The sequence below is a fragment of the Equus caballus genome, chromosome 3 (genome assembly GCF_041296265.1).
Source record: "Equus caballus isolate H_3958 breed thoroughbred chromosome 3, TB-T2T, whole genome shotgun sequence".
In the NCBI taxonomy this organism is placed as follows: Eukaryota; Metazoa; Chordata; class Mammalia; order Perissodactyla; family Equidae; genus Equus; species Equus caballus.
The window spans coordinates 93,432,484-93,446,643 of NC_091686.1; the positions used below are offsets into that span (position 1 = coordinate 93,432,484).

The following is a 14,160-nucleotide window of genomic DNA, read 5'->3' on the forward strand; positions in this document are numbered from 1 at the left end:
AGATATATAGAAAAAATTACTTGTATGAGCTTATGCTTTTTTCTGTGTTTATAGTTTTAGCTTATCTTGAGGAATGTTTTAAGATCTAAAAGGATAAAAAGGATTAATAGCTGTCTACCGTCATTATCTTGTACATTTTTTTGTTTCCTTAAAGTTTTATCACCTTGAATCTGGGGGCATGTAAGCAAGTTTGTCCTTTCTTTGAAGCTGACATTTTTGTTTGGTTAAATTTAACGCACTCTTTGAATCTTAAATGTGTAAGGACTCAATTTATTTTAAAGTAATTGTGTAGGGACTTAATTAATTTTAAAGGTCTTTGTTTTTGTAAAATACTTTACAACAATACCTTACAGCTGTTGTAATAGTCAACAGAGGGGAAGAAAGGAAATAGAGCAGCCAAAATTTCTTTGCCATTATTGGCATGGTTCCTTCAAGTGAAAATCCTTTTACATTTTAGATAGTGTTTTAAATTGAGAAGTTTCATTTTCTTTTTGTGAGCCTGAATTTCTTTTTATTTTCTTCTTCTTTGTTTTTTGCTTTTTTTCTTTTAGCAATAGCCACAATAAGAAGGTACAAATGCACATGCTAGACTTGATGAGTTCTATCATCATGGAAGGTGATGGAGTTACTCAAGAATTATTGGACTCCATTCTTATTAACCTCATTCCTGCACATAAGGTCTGTATAGTATGAAGATATTAAAGGTTAATATTTAAAAATAGTACTACACATGTGAAAAATAATTGTTTTTCACCATTTGTAATCCCATGTAATTATTCCCACCATCATCCTCCAGCCCCAAGTAAAATGGAGTAACACATCAGTCTTGTAGCTATTATTGTTTTTAGAAGATATATCAGTTAACATGCGGTATTGTGGAAGATTTTCATTCAGTTAAGTGTTGCTTGTTTTCTGGAAAACTAAAAATGTTTCAGATTCACCACTCGTATCTAATCTGGGAAGTATAATGTGTTGGAGTACTGTCTTGGTTAGTTTTTTTTCTTTTTCCTTTTGGAAAAGAAAATGTATTTCCTTTTTTATAATATAGATGTGGAGCAGAGGAATTTGTATTTCTTCTCAGAAGCCATATCCTACATTTTTCTTAGGCACTTTCAGAAAAAGATCTGGGCAGAAGTGGAAACTATATGGTTAATATTACAGGGAAAAGGATGATTCAGAGCTGTATATTTCTCCCTGTTCCCTTTTTCTGTTTCTCTCTGCTGAGTCCTCCTAAGGAACTGAGAGACTTAGCTCCCCAGAAGCTCCTCCACTGGACTGCACTCAGGCCTACCCCACTGATGATATATGTACCCTCCTGCTTTTTTGGTCTAATGATTCAGTGACCTATTATCAGGTGTTAGATGAACAATGTACTTACTCACAATAAGATGTAATTAATTATAAATTTTTTCTCATGACTCTGACTCTGTAAACATCGTTTGCATTTTATTAATTCAGATGAATCTCTGTAATTGGTCAAAATTTTGAGAATATAGCAAAGGGGAATATATGTTAGGCAAAATAAGAGAGAAAAAACTTTGAGAGGAATAGTTAGTGTATTTGGTGTTTATATTCTTGTTAGAGTGTTTTTATGAGAAGTAAATATACCCTTTTGGGAAGTAGAAGAGATGCCTTAATTTTGAGCTAATCTTATCCTTTTGCGAATGGAATAAAAGCCTGGAGTAACGCTCAGGAAGCTATGGCTTATGGAGCAAATCTGATCCATTGCCTATTTATGTAAATAAAGTTTTATTTGAACACAGCCGTGCTCGTTTGTTTTCATTTTGTCTATGGCTACTTTCACACTGCAACAACAGAGTCGTGTAGTTGCAGCAGTGACCGTGGACTAACAAAACTTAAATAGTTACCATCTAGCTCTTTGCATAAGGCTTGCTGAGTACTGACCTAGAGTATAGAGTTTCCTAGCCTCTTTTTGGGAGAGGTGCAAGATGGTGAATGAATCTCAGTTTGGTCCAAAACTTCAAAATATAGAGATGTTAATAGGTAGTCTTCAAAAAAAAAATTCCATTTTCAGTAAAGTTCAAAAAAATTAAATATGTATCTTTTCTCTAGTCTTTCTCACACCCTTTAATTTGTTGCAGTGTATTGGGAATCTTGAGGAGCAAGATTCAGCATTTCAAAATATAGTTGATTGAGAATTTTGCTTGGAACACTTTCCAGGTCTACTCCTCCTCAGAGCATACATTAGACAATGAAATACTGAGAGATGGTGGGTTAGAGAGGGCTGTGTGTTTATTTGTTTAGGATACATGGCTATAATTGGTTAACAAACAAAACCAAAAAGCCTCAGGTCCATTTTGACTTTAGTAAAACTAAACTTAATATAGGGTTGGGCTTTTGGCTAATTATCCTAATGTATTTTAGTTTTAGTTCATAGTTGTGCTATTTGCAACTTCTTTGTTTAAGACCACTTAACTAGAGCGTATTGAGTAAAACTTTGATTGTAATTCAATTATATTTTTTGCTTCGTGTTTTGTAGCTTTGAAGTCTATAGTGTTCTAATGGTGTTATCTCATAAATTCGTTGTAACTTTGTATATTTTTATTGTGTTTCAGAACTTAAACAAACAGTCCTTTGACCTCGCTAAAGTGCTGTTGAAAAGGACAGTCCAGACTATTGAGGCATGCATTGCTAATGTATGTATTTATACCTATATTTATTCCATAATTGTGTAATTCTTAATCCATTGTACTAATTTGTTAGAACCTTGCACATAGAATTCTATTCATGCTATAAACAGTTTCATCTATTTAGAACAAATATATAAAAGAACTGATGTGTCCGAATGTGACCAAATGCAGCATAACTTTATAAGCTTTTTTGACATTTTTAAATGGCACAAGTGATGGAGGATGTTGTTTTATGAAAACTTATCTCCAACTTCCACCCCCTCTTCTATTGCCTTTTTGTGTTTATCTTTATATCTTCTGGACATGCTGATCTCTCACTTTCTCACTTCATCTTTGTCTCTGTGTCTGTCTACGTATTTTCTCTTCATGTCTCTAGGTTATTCTTCTGAACCTTTTTGTTTCTCTTAAATAGTTGTTTTTATTGAATAAAGTTCTTTTTTTTACTAAAAAATCAATAAAGTAATTTGGAACAAAAAAAGAAATATTTATAATTCTGCTATCTTAATGTAGCAATTAATTCCATTGCGCATTTGCTCACACTCATACCTATTTTTTCACATACTCTATATAAAATTTTGAATTGTCTTCATATATATATTTCCATATTTTGGCATTATCTTTTTATTTATAATATGAATCGCTATAAGTGTTCCTTTGAATTGACATGTACCCATAATTTACCTAACCATTTCTCTCTTGTCTTGCATTTAGATTTCTCAGGGTTTTCCATGAATGTAACATTTATCTATTGTTGAATTATTTTCCTCATATAAAACCCAAGTAAGAGTATATTAATCTAAATGATATGAATTCTTAGTATTATTTATATTACTAAATACTTAAACATGTTAAAAAAAGTGTTTTCTTGAATAGTACAAGAGTATACAGTGAAAAGTATCTCTCCAAACACCAATACTCTATTCTCAATTCTCAGAAATAGCCATCACCAATATATTTTCATATATCCTTGCAGAATTAGTGTTCTATGCTTATTCACGTGTGTGTTTAAATTTTGTTAAAACTGTTTTTCTTATTCTTTTCAAGATCTGCATAGTAAATAGGAATATTTTCTAACCCATAATGTGTATTGCTTTTCAATAGAAATATAAAATTTGATGACACTACCAGAATATATGCTTGCATCAATTACACACAACTCCCTCTTTAGCATTTTTAACTTAATATTTTTTTGTAAGTCTGTGTGTGTTGGCAGGGAGTGAAGGTGTCTTTTTATTTATGCTCTTGATAATTTATTCTCTTTGTTTCTTCCTAACATTCTTTTAAATTATTAGTTAGCTTTTGTATCATTACCTTTTCCTTCTCTTTGTCCTCTGAGTCAAAATGTATTTGACTTTCTCTAGGTATTTTTTAAAAACTTACCCTCCACCTTTAAATACTCTTTATTACTAAACTCATGGAAAAACTAGTCAGACTTAAATAAATATCAAAAAGATTGAGACAAAATTTTCTCTGCTATAAGGAAATATCTCTATAAAATTCTGTCTAGTGAATTACACTACCTACCTAAATTATTTTGATTTAATGAAAGTCAGAATTCCTAGAAATGTCACCCTAATTTGAAAGAAAGCTAACAACTCAATTCTTTTTTACCTTTCTCCCTGTAACATTCATAATTTGATGTTTGGAGGTTTATTTCTTCTGTTTTGGTGACTGTCCTATTTAGTATTAGTAACTGAAACATCTGTTTCATCTCCTTCCATTGTATATGTAATGCCCAATTATATTGGTTTTTTTTAACATGTGTTTATAAAAACCTATCCAAATTTTTAAATGAAGTGGGTATTTTATTTTTGTTTTAATATCTCCTATAGTTTTTCAATCAAGTCCTGGTGCTGGGAAGATCATCAGTAAGTGATTTATCAGAACATGTATTTGATCTGATTCAGGAACTTTTTGCTATAGATCCTCATTTGTTATTATCTGTCATGCCACAGCTTGAATTCAAACTGAAGGTAAGACTGACCATAATTTTTAAGCCCATTAAGCTTTAAGAGAAAAATATATATGGCATAGTTTTTCTCTAACTTTAAAAGAAAAAAATGTGAGTTCAATTTACCTTATATTTAGTTAAGGTATACAGCTTTGAATCATTTGAATAAAACAGTATCTCTCATCTGGGTGATAGGAAAATGTACATTGTAAAATTACAGCTTACCTAGTTGTTAAATATCAGATATATACAGTGACACGAATAATAAAGATGAAAAATGGTATTGTCCTAGAAATTTATAATGCATGTTGTTATTAAATGGTGTTTATTAGTAGTTAGGTATGTTTTAGAACATCAAAAGATTTCAAACTGAGTGCTCAAAGGGTCTTGACTACAACTTTATGACCCTTTCATAGTATAGATCAAGAACAAAAGTTCTACTGTATGACTTGAGAATGTATCTATGTTTTTTTATAACCAACTAAGCAAGCAATTCGTAAGTCCTCAAAAAATATGAAAAATTTAGACAGTTGATGCCGTATCCCAGCTGAACTACAGAAGATGACACCTTATATTTGCTTAATATTCCAGACTTTTTGAAAGGCTTTTTATATTCAATATCTTATTTGATCCTTAAAACAATCTGTGATATAATTAAGACCAACTTTACAGTTTCACGTTTTGAGACAAAAAAGTCAAGATGAAATATTTTGCGTAGTTACACAATTCAAACAGATTTGGGATTAGAGCTTTGATTTTCAGACTCTTAAAACATGTATACATAATTAAGAATTGTCCATATTGTCTTTATTATAAGCACTTGTTATTTATAGCATAAAGGACATTGTCCCGGGCTTCTAAGAAACTGTTGTATGGAAAATGTTACATAGAGAATAACATTTTGTTTGTTTTGTTTTTTAAGATTTTAACAACAGCCTAAAGATGTTTCCATACCAAATTATTTCTAGGTATAAGGCATTAAAATATTTTCTCCCAATCTATTTATAAAGTCTAATATGAAAAGTCAAGCCTCTTAATCCTTAAACAATGATAGATGGTGAGAAGGAATTAAGAGCTATACTTTCAGATTTCCATGTATGGACTGAATGTAAACTGAGGGGAGCTAAGCTATAGTGGTAGTTCATACCCCGTCTTCTATTGGTTCATTTATGTAAAGCAGAGGTTGCTAACAAACTGAATCTAGCCCAAAAATAGGTTTTCTTTGGTAGATATTATTTTAAAATCTCATACAAAGAGTTTTTTTCTTTTTAGTTTCTAACATTGAATGAATGAATTTAAAAATCAGATTTTGTTTATAAGTTCAGACGTATGTGTTTTCTTTTTTTAAAAAAATCAGATGATTTGGCAACATTGAGCCCTTATTTCTAGATGACAACAGAATGGCTAGAATTGAGTAGTAGCACCTTTTTAAATGAGTTATGAGTTTTTCAGTTTACCACTGTTCCCAGTTACTCCTTTATCTTTTTTTTGTTTCTTTTTGGTTTTTTATTCTTTTTTTTTATTGCAGTAACAGTGGTTTATAACATTATATAAATTTCAAGTGTACATTGTTATATATTTCAATTTCTGTGTAGATTACAACATGTTCACCACCCAAAGACTAATTACAGTCCATCACCAAACACATGCCTAATCATCCCTTTTACCCTCCCCCCCACACACACTCCTTTATCTTATACCTTCTCTTCTTCATTGATACAATTTGCTTTATAGGCATACTTTAAAGGTACATCAGCAAGAATGTTTTCCTTAGATTCTTTTTTTAAAAAAATTAACTCTCTAATCAGTTACTGTTATTTTTGACTATGTAGTCTCTGTAAGTACAATATATGTAATACAAGGCCATTGATTTTTATGTTTTTCTGTGTTCTTAGATAAATTAATACCTTTTTTTAACTTCATACTGAACTGATACTGTGTCTAAATAATAGTGATAATGGAATATTTTATTGTCTTAAAACAGGTGCCGTTGCCTGGGTTCATATTTTCTTCTGACTGCAACCCTAGCCTGTACCAGTATTAGTTTTCTCATCACAAATGAAGAAACTGAGATTTAAAGTAGTTTAGATACTAACTATATATAATTAGGATGCCTCTTTTTGAGTCACCAGTATGTATTAAGTGGATAGCCTAGAAAGTTTTTATGGCTGTGGTGATTTTCTGTAGTTATAGCTATAAGTCGTATAGCTACAGCTTTTCATAGTTCAGAGTCCTAGGTTACAGTCTTCTTGAGGGCAGTAAAAATGTGTGAGAAAATGCTTCAAAATAACCATTTGTTTGATTTTACTCTGTACTGGGCACTTCATACAATGGTATATACTATCTACCACATAGGTCCACAGAGAGTATTCTCTCATTTTTAAGGGATACCCTGGAGTTGTGCTTCTCACCAGCCTTGATTATAGTTATCAGGAAATTTGCTACCTTTTACATTTAAGACTTCCTTCATGGAATGCAGAGAGAGAGACTGGCATTTACATTTATTCCCCAAATTTAAAAACATTTTAAAATAGTCATAATTGCTGTAATTTGGTTGGAATGAAAATTTTCACAGAGAATTGTTCTGAATCAATTACTTTGTAATTAGAAACAATAATAGAGTTAGTGACCTCTTTTAGCTAGGATTGAAGAGAAATAAAAACCTGCTGGCCATTTGAAATTTCTTTTAGAAAGTCACTGGTTGGGGACAACCCCATGGCCATGTGGTTAATTTCGCATGCTCCACTTCTGCAGCCCAGGCTTCACTGGTTTGGATCCCGGGTGTGGACCTGCATATGGCTCATCAAGCCATGCTGTGGCAGCATCCCACATAGAAGAACTAGAATGACTTACAGCTAGGGTATACAACTGTGTAATGGGGCTTTGGGGAGAAAAGAAAAAAAGGAAGATTGGCAACAGATGTTAGCTCAGGGCCAGTCTTCCTCAAAAAAAAACCCAAAAGTCATTGGTAAATTGTTAATGCAGAATTTCTAAATTTTGCCTACTTTTAAAATTATCAATATATATATATAGGTATTCAAACAATGTATTATATAGTATCTTAATGAGATAATTTTCACTTTGGGATAGATTAATAATACAGCTATACTTGAGAGACACCAATGATTTTGCACCAAAAACAAAATTGCCATCACTATAATCATATACCAACCTCACTCAAAGAATATATTTTAAATTTTAAAAAGGCAAGGGGCACGTTTTCACTTAGTCTTATTTCAGTAGTTAAATATATAGAGGTGAAATGTCACGTTATTTGAAATAATTGCTAAGCTACTAAAGTAGTCACCCAAAAATAGAGCAAAATTTCCACTTTTTCTAGTGTTTGATATTTAAGGGATAGATTTATTTTTCTTAAAAAAAAATATATGTTGGCTAGTCAATTGGACTTATTAAAAGGCAGCTCTAGTCTGCATGTTGTCACGTTGCTCAAGAAAAACTTTGTCAAAGAAAATCATTTTTGTAATTGTGTTAAAGCCTGATACCGTTTTCATTTTTTACATCTGTTTGATGTGTGTGCCTGTTTTACCCAGAAAACCCCCTATTCCTGAGATTTAAGACATCCATAAGGAAAAGACTATATCTCATGTTCTTTTCTTTTTTAACTTACTGTCTCTTCTCATGAATATTTGTTTATTGAATTTCTGGTATTGCTTTAGACACACCTTGTATTTGAACATTTCAAAAAAATAGCAATTATTTTTAGTTATTGCCTTTATTTTGCTAGTGAATATGTGATTTTTAGGAAGTTTCGCAACTTTTTAGTCTTTTTTAGGGTTTCAGAATAATTTATATTAAGATGTAACATCACTAGTGAAACTGAAACAATTTTCATAGCATATATTGATACAAGATAAGAAAGTAGGAGGCCCTTATCAAAAAATAACTTTAAAGTTTCCTTTTTTGTAGTATTCAGTTCGCCTGATCTTTTAGATATTCTTGCTCTTTTATTAAGATTAGTTTTCCTGAATCATGACATTCTTCAGTATCATGTTCTTCAGTCAGTAGGGGATCCTTGATTAAAACTTCACATATCAAAACTTTATTTGATAAGGGTTTATATTGGAGCTCCAGGAAAGATTTCTTATAAAGAAAGCTTACTAGGACGGAAATTATTGGCAGCTTCGCTCTTTATAGAATTTTTTTCTAGGACTCTTAGGGAATGTTTGAATTGATTGATTATCTTCAGATTTCTACAACGTCTGTGGAGATTGCAAACAAGCAGCAAAGTAGGCATAAATTAGCCTACTAATTTGTGGATGAAATAAGAGCAAAGAACCAGATGATCTAACGTAGAATCAAATCACTTTCTGCATGTAAATGAGAGCATATGATATTTTAAAGTTCTCATTATAAGCAGAAATATGAAGTTGTACCTTCTTGGAAAAGTTTCGTGTTATTTTCTGTAATCTGATGAAAAAGCCTCCGGCTTCATTTATTTTCTCTTTTCCCTTAGAGCAATGATGGAGAAGAGCGACTAGCTGTTGTTCGACTTTTAGCTAAATTGTTTGGTTCTAAAGATTCCGATTTGGCAACACAGAATCGTCCTCTTTGGCAGTGTTTTCTCGGACGGTAAGAGAACACACAATTTTATGGATTCCAACTTTTGTATTTTGGAGGCCAGCAGTTATGGTCCACTTGATTAAAACCATATATATCAAAACTTTAATTGAAATGTGTTTGGTTTTTTAGTATCCATGTTGCTATCTTTCTTGGAGATTAAGTTGTAGACAAATTTTTTATGAAGAAAGCTTATTACCTACCCACATAAGAGTTCTTAATCTTTTTTGTGCTAAAATAATGTCATTAGAATAGATAGGCAACATCTGAGAATGTTCAAACTCTTAAGATTTTTAAATAAATTATGAGACTGAAGACATAACAGTCCAGTCCATGCTATTTTTCACTCCAGCAATTTATTCATTTACTAGTGCTTATCTTTTTGGTTTGTAGCTTATCTAATTACATGATGGGTGTTTTGAACTATTTTGGTATTATTGCATGGTTTTGAAATTGAAAATATCATTGTTCTTCACTCAGATAGTGTTTAATAATATTCCTTCTCAAGAACTTAGAATTATTACACTCTATTCAACTTGGTGGTAAGGTTGAAAAATCTGTGAAATTTATTAAATTCCCCCTTGCATACCATGACATGTTTCTTTGCTTTAAACATTGGAAAGTTGGTTTTCACCCTGTATTAGTATTCTGGAGACTGTTTGAGATTCAGCATTGTTTAATTCAACTGGTTTAGAAGATGGGCTCAGAAATTTTCTTAAAGTGAATTCACCTTATAATCCTTATAGCAATCCTAGATTAAATATTAAAATATAACAAATCTGAGAAATATCTGACGCTGACATGATTTCTTAAGTTACTTGCTCAGAACAGGCCATTTTGAAGGTCTTAACTAGGAATAAGTGTTGACGGTTTGAATGATTAAACTTGAATTTATAAGAATTTAGAATAGAGCTGGCCCTGTGGCCTAGTGGTTAAGTTCAGTGCACTCTGTTTCAGTGGCCTGGGTTTGGTTCCCAGGCATGGACCTATACTACTCATAGGCAGCCATGCTGTGGCAGTGACCCACATACAAAGTAGTGGAAGACTGGCACAGATTTTAACTCAGGCCAGATCTTCCTCAGAAAGGGAAAAAAAAGAATTTAGAATAGAGGGAAGGAAGCAACTGTACTTGTCAATATACACAGGAGTGATTCTGTCCTTGTGATTGACATCAGTATTGATAGCAAAACATATAAGCAAAAATACAAGAATTCATATTTCACCTGGATTACTGTAAAAAAGTAAATCAATCATAAAAGGCTACTTACATTCATAATTTTGCATTCAGTGCTATCTCTAATAATGGGGCTCTGATTCATAGAAGCAAAGTATTATTATCAGTCTGTTTTACTGTATTATTTTTCTTAGTTATTTAGCAATTAGTGTTTTGGTATTTTGTAATTTACTTGACCATAAGAGATAATATTTTCATTTTTCTCTGGCAGTGGAAATTATCAATCCTAAGTGCAAGGTTTTATTAAACTATGATGATTCTCTCTGGATAAGGAAGTAGGAAGCATGGACATTAAGGCAGTTATTAAATAACTTTAGTTTAATTGATTGTTTTATGAGATCACTTCAGAAATAAGAATATTTCCTGCTATTTAAAATCACATTATTTATAATTAATAAGTGTTGCTTAAATTGTCCAATGATAAATTTTAAATTTGAGAGTTGCTCAGCTTTTCCTTATTATATGCAGTTTTCAGTCTACATGTGGTACTTTGTATTTATTGAACTCTTACACTATACCAGACCTTTAAAAGAGCATTTTAATACAGGTTGATCCTGGGTATATGAAACTTTTGTTGTGAGGCATTATGAGGTGCACTTCATGTACTCATTTTTAAACTTCTCGATCTACCTCTTGTATATGATTTGTTTTCTACCTCACATCCTCCCAGGTATTTTCTTCCTGTAAACTTTTTTCAAGTAGATTTTGTGCATTTTTGAGTATTTATTTTTTGTTTTGTAGCATAGTTTTAAGATCTCAAATTTTTGTCTTTACAAAGTAGGTAGTTTGGGTTGGAAGATGTGTTTATACTGGTGTTTGCTTTAGCATGGTAAACAAATTCTGTTTTCAAAAATGTTTTTGTGGGCAGGCCCGGTGGCCGAGTGGTTAAGTTCGCACACTCCGCTTTGGCGGCCCAGGGTTTTCACTGGTTCAGATCCTGGGCGCAGACATGGCATCCCTCATCAGGCCGCTTTGAGGCAGCATCCCACATGCCACAACTAGAAGGTCCCACAACTAAAATATACGACTAAGTACTGGGGTGGTTTGGGGAGAAAAAGCAGAAAGAAAAAAAAAAGGAAGATTGGCAACAGTTGTTAGGTGCCAGTCTTTAAAAAAAAAAAATTGTCATCATAATAACGCATTTTCTAATCAATAACTGTTGTTTATAGGCATTTAAATAATATTAGATATGACTTATTAGAAAATAATTATTTTGCCTTACAACTAATATTTAGCAATTTGTTTCTGTGTAGATTTAATGACATTCACGTTCCTGTGAGATTAGAAAGTGTGAAATTTGCCAGTCACTGTTTAATGAACCACCCAGATTTAGCAAAGGACCTCACAGGTAAGCTAGCTGGTTTATTACAAATATGAGAGTAACCACACAAATCTATTTTGGATGTGATCTTTGACCTTAACTTCAGTTTCTGGATAGGTTTTAACTCTGGCACTATTTCAAGTCTATGTCAGTCTGGGACTAGTAAATGATTTCATGTTTATACAATAAAATTACATTTGAAATCTTCATATTGTAATCCTTTGAAATTTTTTGAAAATCATAGCAAGTAAACTCTTCTGTATGACATTGGGTTTGGGCACAAATCATTATACCTATGTGATAATTAAATAAAGTAATGTATCTTATAATAGGCAAGAAAGTGATTATCTTCTGGACTAAACGAGAATTTCTCATTCTCCACTTGAACATAGAGCGTTTGAACCTACTTATTTGGTAGTAGCAAATAAATGGCTTCTATCATAATGCTGTCTACCAGAGAAGAGGAAATAACATTTTTTGTTTTGATTTTGTTTGTATTGTAATTATTTAGGAATTTTTTTAGACGTCATACAGTGTCATTAAGTATTTTATATTATGTAATGTTCAGACCTATCAGTGAACTTGCTTATAAGCCTTTTTACTATTTTTACTATAAGCATTTTTACTGTTTTTCTTTTAATTTGTATTGTAACTTAAATTCTAAAGTATATAAATCAGATATTGTGATTTGGCTTTTCCAGAATAGTTGATGTAAAACCCCTTATTTATTAAGATGTGACTATGCAGTAATAAATAGTGTGGTTTAGTTTATTTTGTGATTATATAGTAGGGTATTGTCACCTCAAAAATAAAATGATTTTAATTTGTGCCACATTTTACAAACTGTTTCAATATAGACAAAAGCTTAAAGCATTTGTCTTTTCTGTCACTCTGAACATGACAAATATTATAGCTAACATTTAGCTTAAGTTTTTTTCTCTTATTACAGAATATTTGAAAGTTAGATCACATGATCCAGAAGAAGCCATTCGTCATGATGTCATTGTTACTATAATAACAGCTGCCAAAAGAGACCTTGCCTTAGTAAATGATCAGCTGCTTGGCTTTGTAAGGGAAAGAACACTGGATAAACGGGTAAAATCTGAGGAATTTTATTCTTTTGTTATTTACTGTGTCTAAATTGTTTGCTAAATACAATAGAAATTATTTTCTATTATATTTAGAGCTTTTCTGTGTGAAAGTCAACATTAATACAATACCAAATAAAGAGGTAATAATTTGTATGTTTCCTACATATCTTTTAATTATCTTCACAAATGAATACATTGGATTCTGTAACTTTTCAGATCTTAGGCAAGGGTTTGTCTTCTAGCTTACCTTTATAAAAAGAATAGCTAAATAAAACAAACTTTTATTTGATCTTTTCACTTACATGATGAGTTTCAAAAGAGTAGTGATTGATTACATATTTATTTCTTATAGTTAGCATTTTCGAAAGTGACAGTCTTATACAGTTAAAAATGTGGGTTGGTAAGGAAAAGTAGTACTAAGAACAGCAATACAGTTACTAAAGAATAGTGTCAGCCATAAGCTAGAGACAGACATGCAAGGCAGGCTGATTAGACATGCTACTTACCAACATCTTTTGCAGAGGTTGCCTTTGCAGTGTGCTATTTTATTTGAGGCATAGTTGAAAACCTGGTGTCTTCTTAAAACCAATGTAGTTTAGCCATAATTTTGGAGTAGAAAAGTGATATTTCTTGGTTATGAAACATAGACGTATTTAAGTTCTTTTAAAATAGTCATAGGAGGCAGATATGTACAGTAGACACTATTTAACTTGTTCAACTGTATCAGTAATTCTAACTTTGAAGACTTTTTTCCCCTTTAAATAAAATGACACTTTCCTAGTGGTTAGTTGGTAACTTCCCTCCCACATACACACCTAATTTAAGGTAATTGCCATTTTTGTTATTTCTGCCTTTTAGAAACATTTCACTCCTCCTTCTGTCAGTGTTTGTATATAGTTTCAGAAAGAGTTGAATAAGTGAATCTTCCTGAACAACATGATATGGTCATAATAGCACCTACTGCACATGTTAATAAGACCTGGATTTTGGTGTAATAAATTAGATGACCTTGGCTATAACCTTTCTGAAATATTCCTCCTCTGTAAAATGTGGGGACAGGACTTCTTAATTTTAGATTTCTTAGATTGCTTGCATTCTTTATTTCATGTAAGAAATGTCAAATGGCATCTGTTACCTGTTGTATGGGAACAGAATTTCATTACATCCACTAAATGGCCTAAAAATGAGAAAATTATACAAAAAATTTGTAGGGAAGTATTAACTTAAATAGATCAATTATATTACAAATAAGTCTGATTGTACAACCTACTGAAGAAATGGCAGTTTTCCCAGATTAGTCTACTGAAATTTGGTGTCTGGCTCATGCAATAAAC

General features: G+C 31.8%; 1 protein-coding gene across 12 annotated transcripts in view; it reads left to right on the forward strand.

Annotated features, from left to right (window-relative positions):
• Positions 1-14,160, forward strand: part of PDS5A (PDS5 cohesin associated factor A) — a 165,293-nt gene that overhangs the window by 66,235 nt on the left and 84,898 nt on the right. For all 12 annotated transcript variants that reach the window (XM_070263969.1, XM_023638213.2, XM_070263966.1 and 9 more), the window contains exons 6-11: positions 552-678; positions 2,577-2,657; positions 4,484-4,624; positions 9,077-9,192; positions 11,668-11,762; positions 12,685-12,830. In XM_070263969.1, the coding sequence (XP_070120070.1) occupies positions 552-678; positions 2,577-2,657; positions 4,484-4,624; positions 9,077-9,192; positions 11,668-11,762; positions 12,685-12,830 (706 nt within the window). The remainder of the gene's footprint in view (positions 1-551; positions 679-2,576; positions 2,658-4,483; positions 4,625-9,076; positions 9,193-11,667; positions 11,763-12,684; positions 12,831-14,160) is intronic.